At 43.1% G+C, this 5,771-nt stretch overlaps 1 protein-coding gene across 1 annotated transcript; it reads right to left on the bottom strand.

The window, feature by feature from the left end:
- Positions 1–2,360: 2,360 nt before the first annotated feature.
- LOC109408879 (uncharacterized) lies at positions 2,361–4,453 on the bottom strand. Its single transcript, XM_062848485.1, has 4 exons — positions 4,092–4,453; positions 3,365–4,034; positions 3,110–3,311; positions 2,361–3,044 (listed from the first exon to the last, which is right to left on the bottom strand). The coding sequence occupies exons 1-4, from the start codon at positions 4,222–4,224 to the stop codon at positions 2,796–2,798; spliced, it is 1,254 nt and encodes a 417-aa protein (XP_062704469.1). The 5' UTR covers positions 4,225–4,453; the 3' UTR covers positions 2,361–2,795.
- Between the last annotated feature and the right edge of the window lie 1,318 nt (positions 4,454–5,771).

A 5,771-nucleotide genomic window follows, 5' to 3' on the forward strand; every position in this document is an offset into this window, starting at 1 on the left:
AGTGCTTCGAAATGCGCGGCACAAGAGGCATACGCAAGACTGTCAGGATGGCCTCTATGGTCAAATGGCAGCGCGCGTGGGACAGTTCCACCAAAGGAAGGTGGACCCATAGGTTGATACCGAGGGTAGATAGTTGGATTAATAGGCGCCATGGGGAAGTTTCATTCACCCTGACACAGGTCCTTACAGGTCATGGTTGCTTCCGACAGTATCTACACCGTTTCGGGCATGCGGATTCTCCCGAATGCCCAGTGTGCAATGGTTTAGAGGAAACGGCGGAACACGTTTTGTTCGTGTGCCCGCGTTTTCGCACAATGCGTGACCGCATGCTTGCCACATGCGGGGAGGACACAACTCCGGACAACTTGGTCCAGAGAATGTGTAGGGATGAGATTAGCTGGAATGCCGTTTCAACGGCTATCACCCATATCGTCTGGGAGCTACAAAGGAGGTGGCGCGTGGACTCGGAGAATGACTAGTCCAGATGCAGTACAAGAGGTGGTCCAGGGGTTCATAGTCGGCTTCGTAGGTCATACCGGTGCCCTGCGGTCGAGATCGACCCTTACAGCGATTAAGTGGCCGCGGAGAGGAAGTCCCGGTAGCGGTGCTGTCGTGGCGTCAGTCTACTGGGTTGGATCTGAGCCCGCGGTTGGAAAGGGGTCCCCGGCAAGGGTCGGGGTAGGTGAGACCCTGCTGTCTGCAACCTACGGATGCAGCTGATAAGGCCTGAAGGGTAGTGATACCCTTGCCTTCAGCAGGTCAGATCGGGTTGCATGTGGGCATCAGTTCTTGATGTCCGCTCAGCAGTAGGGCGCGGGCGGGGTTGACCCTGCCCGCCTTCCGAGGACAAAGGGAGTGGCGAGGACCACTCGGGAAACTGGCTAAGCGCCAGCATGCTATCGTGATGGACTCTCCAGTGCGAGTCATCGATGTTCGTTGCTGCTAGGCTACGGCAGCTAACCTTGAGGGTGCGATATGCACTAGCCCCTCTCTGAAGCAATACCTTCTTGGTGGTTCCGGAGAGACGTAGGGTTTGGCGACCATAGGAATGTGTTTTAGTGTGTCGAGGAGAGAGTAGTCCTGGCTTCTACCGGCATTGTAGAAGACGGCCTCATCCCCACACTACCCTAACCTTCCTGTTAGGGTGTCTGATGAGCAGATTTATCCCCCTATGGTTTAGAAAAAAAAAAAAAAAAAAAAAAAAAAAAAAAAAAAAAAAAAAAAAAAAAAAAAAAAACAAGATCCGGGAGGAGGAAGTATTACCGGAGGAATGGATGGAAGGTATCGTGTGTCACATCTACAAAAAGGGCGACAAGTTGGATTGCGGGAACTGTCGCGCGATCACACTACTGATCGCTGCCTACAAGATATTCTCTCATTTTTTTTGCCCCCGACTATCACCGATTGCAAGATAGTTCGTGGGGCAATAGCAGGCTAGATTCATTGGTGAACGCGCTACAACGGATCAGATGTTTGCCCTCCGCCAGGTGTTGCAGAAATGCCGCGAATACAACGTACTCACACATCACTTGTTCATCGATTTCATGATTTCAAATCTCCCAGAGGTTTACGACAAGGTGATGGTCTTTCGTCTGTTTATAGCAATGCTTTAGAGTCATGAATGTGTTGAAGACAAAGTACATGTTGGCAAAGGGCTCCAGGGAAGAATCACCGTGCGCGCCACCCCGAATTTCTATCGACGGTGATGAAATCGAGGCATTTGAAGAATTTGTGTACTTGGTCTCAGTGGTGACCGCCGACAACGACACCAGCAGAGAAATTCAGAGACGCATTGTGGCAGGAAATCGAGCTTTCTTTGGACTCCGCAGAACTCTACTATCGAACAAAGCTCGCCGTCACACGAAGTTAACCATCTACAAAATGCTGATTAGACCGGTAGTCGTCTATGAGCACGAAGCATGAACTCTGCGTGCAGAGGACCAACGCGCCCTTGGAGTTTTCGAACGGAAGGTGCTGTGTACCATCTACGGTGGAGTGCAGATGGAATACGGGAATTGGTGAAGTGAATGCACCGCGAACTGTATTTGCTGCTGAGAGAACCAACCATCATCCATACCGCGAAAATCGGGTGGCTACGGTGGGCGGGTCACGTCACCAGGATGTCGGAAAGCAACCCGACTAAAATGGTTCTTGAGAGTCATTTGACCGGTACTAGAAGACGTAGTGTGTAGTGAGCTTGGTGGGTCGATCAAGTGGAGGAAGATCTTCGGACCCTACACAGAATGCGGAACTGGAGACACACAGTAATGGACCGTGTAGAATCGACACGACTCCTATGTGAAGCAGAGGTCACTCAGGCTTTAGTCTGAAAGGTAAGTAAGGTAAGTAGGCTATTCACTCTAAATCAGCACAAACGAGACATTCGTGATAACCCGTATAACTGAAACGGTGTAGATACTGTCAGAAGCAACCATGGCCCGGAAGGTCCTGAGTCAGGTGGAATGTTACTTGCCCATGGCTCCTATTTACCCAACTATCTACACTCAGAATAAAACTGTGACTGCCAAAGCCGGAAGGATACGTTGGGCAAGGCATATTACAAGAATGCCGAATACCAAAAATACGAAGGTACAATTCGACGTGGATGTAGAAATATTGAGCTAAACAACTTCGTAACCTAAGTTTGTACAAATATGAGGATCTGAATAAACAAGTATATAAAAATCACATTGATAGATAGTTAAGAGACATTGATTCGCCATATTTTGACCAATTGTGTTTTATTATCATCAAAATGCCACACCGCAGTATTACAATACTAACGTGTTTAATTATTAATTGACATTCCTTTTTGATCCCATCTCGATTAGAAATGTCAGCATTGAGTAGCTGTTGTTAACCAAGTTCACCACTGATAAAACCGATATACTTACCATACCCATGCATTTGATCGGTTGAGCAGTACATGTATTGATCCAAAATATCATAAGGTTGTTTCGTAGTTTCGAAATTTCCGATCGATGATGTACATCACATCCAAGGTTAGCCAGTAGTTCAAAATTACAATCACCAAATTTTTCGTTCTGCTTGTTGGATAAATGATCGTCAGAAACAATATAGCGATTTGTAGGAGACAAACCCAACTCACCGTTTCTTGCATGGAATCAACCATGCTAGTCCACCAATAGCACTCTATCAATCCCCCAACACCTCCTAGCGCAATTATGGATGAAGATGCTGAAATGCCACCCTCCATCACTACATACAGCAGGGATCCAACCGCTAGCAAAAAGCAGTAATACAGAACGAAGAACCCAGCCTCTAGTAATGGTCTGATCAATTTGGTCTTTCTGAAATGGGAAGATCGTGACATTATCTATTGTGCATGCAATATTTTTCTTACTCTGTTATCTCTTGATGTTTTCTGAAAATATCATAAATATCAGCAGTGAGATCATTCAAAAATGCCATTCGATCGCCCAGCGCTACATTGTATCCCGTTTGTACGTTTCTTAGTATATCTTCGTACTCTTGGACTAAAATGGTCAACTCAACCTTCAATCCCATCACCATTGTAGTGACGGTAGCGGCACAACTCCAGTATTTTAGTCCTCCGATGATCGATAGCGTTGCAGTATATACGAAAAACAGGATTGCTTCTAGTTTATGACCAATCACAGAGCTCAACGAAGGGAAACTGAACCATCTATCTCGTTGCTCGCTGGGTATCAGCATGATGATTTGATTGATAAACACAATTGTCAGCATGATTTGAATTATCATTAAAACCTTTGATCTGAACCGCAGTCGCTCCGAATGCGGTGGCTTTTTGCTTACATAATCTAGAACATCCTTTACAAGTGGATTGTAACGTTGCAGTAGATATCCGTTGATTAAACAACGAGTGAATGCCAATGTCATCAAACCACACCAGATGCTGACAAGTGAACCTGGCATCACAATGAATTCGAATACCGTTTTTATAATTGTTACAACATATGCATACAACAGCAGAATTTTGAAGATCCAGTAGAAATCCTTCGACCACCAATGCTCGACAAATTGAATGTTTCCTGAAAGATTTTCAGGAAATTCAGGTTTGCATTGTTTTACATTGTCGAAACACTAACCTGCCAACAGTTGCAAAAAGTTCAACATTTTGAAGCAATCATTTGGTGGGCCGTTTGACCAATACTCTCGGGTACGGGACGTCACCCGACGAACAGATAGTATGCAAAGTTTGCCAATCGGTAGAAGCTTCATGTTTGACACAATCCACCGTTCTGATGTACGAAGCGGCTGCAGATGGGGTCATGATTTTTCGATCGTATCACGGTGCTGCTGAAATGACAATGCATATTAACTAATCAGTTGCTGGGAAGATTTGCAGCTCTCTTGAATAATTGAATACCGCTTGCGAATGTTGATTGACGTTAGAACGTTGGTCCTCATTCCTTCGAGGTGTAAGGTTCTTAGTGCCAAAAGCTGGGGAATGGGGACCGCAACATCAAATGCTTTCAGCATTGAAAAAGTTAGCAACAATAACACTAGTTTACAGCATTTTTAAACTCGGTAAGATGATGATCATTTTTGGTGTAGAATCATGCCCTGAGTTCGAAAACGCGAAGGAAAAAAATTACAGTAGAGCGGAAGTTTTATCGACTTTCCATACAAGGTTGATGATTTGAAATCGATTTTTGTTCTATTTTTAAGCAACGTCGCTCACTTCACACATCTCATTCTCCGTGATCAATGCTCCGATTGAGCTAATTTTTTTACTGTAAGTGTAACTCGCCTACATGTGATAAATCAAGTAAACGTTGAAAAAGAATTTTTAGATCGATTTTTTATTATTGAAAAAAAATTTCTTCATATATTTTTGGAAAACAGCATAGCATAGCATAGCATGAATACTTGCACAAATCTTGGATGGAGTTGCAAAGTTGAATATTTCCATTGACATTGCTGATGTCGCTACTATCTACAATGTCATAGATTCACTCAGCTCCACACACCTGGCCAAGTCCTTGCAAGCATTTATAAATCCCTTCATCAACTTAGAAAGAGCCCAGAACTGAAGCATCTTCCAATAGATGAAAGGATGTTGAAAATAGCGAATTTTCAACTTATATGCAGTTATAAAGAAAATATACTGAAGTAGAATTATTTATAAATATATAATATTGGAAAGATCTCACCAATTGTTGTGGGATTTTTGTGGTTCGATGCCGATCATCTAATTGTCTTGATTAATGTTCTTCTCTATAAAGAACTACACAATACTCAGCAAAGAACAACACAATACTGAACACTAAACACCCGCGCATCTATTGTTTTGATGTTCACTCGAGACAATAGCGAACGCGATCGATTATGCTGCCATACTCACCCCTACAGGAGTGATGCATGCACAGCCAAGAACAACACAATACTCTTCTTCATATATTTTTGGAAAATTTGCAAAAATTCAAGGAGATCGTCCCTAAAACTCGCCAACATCTTGAATTTCATCAATCTGACACAAAACCTGCATTCATATGATCGAATGGTATTGTATTCAGCTTTTAATTTATGGAAAAAGATTTGAAATTGTTTGAACAGAACTCAAGATATTTGAATCTTAGTAAATTCTATATTTTTAAAAATTGCAAACTCAATATTAAGCTAAAACTCAAAAACTATTCTACTCAAAATTTTTTGAAGCACGGTTTCGAAATCAGTGCAACATTGTTCTTCGAAAATTTTGATCGTTGACAGAAGTTCACGACTTTCGTTTTATTTTGTAAACTAGTGTAATTGCTGTGTGTTGC

Source organism: Aedes albopictus, chromosome 1, assembly GCF_035046485.1.
Source record: "Aedes albopictus strain Foshan chromosome 1, AalbF5, whole genome shotgun sequence".
In the NCBI taxonomy this organism is placed as follows: domain Eukaryota; kingdom Metazoa; phylum Arthropoda; class Insecta; order Diptera; family Culicidae; genus Aedes; species Aedes albopictus.

Bases quoted from the DNA above. Each gene is read 5' to 3' on its own strand.
- LOC109408879 (XM_062848485.1), bottom strand. From the start codon at position 4,224: ATGAAGCTTCTACCGATTGGCAAACTTTGCATACTATCTGTTCGTCGG. The intron at 3,312-3,364 runs GTAAGAAAAATA...TTCCCATTTCAG, and splicing joins AAACATCAAGAGATAACAGA to AAAGACCAAATTGATCAGAC. The intron at 3,045-3,109 runs GTGAGTTGGGTT...TCCAACAAGCAG, and splicing joins TTGATTCCATGCAAGAAACG to AACGAAAAATTTGGTGATTG.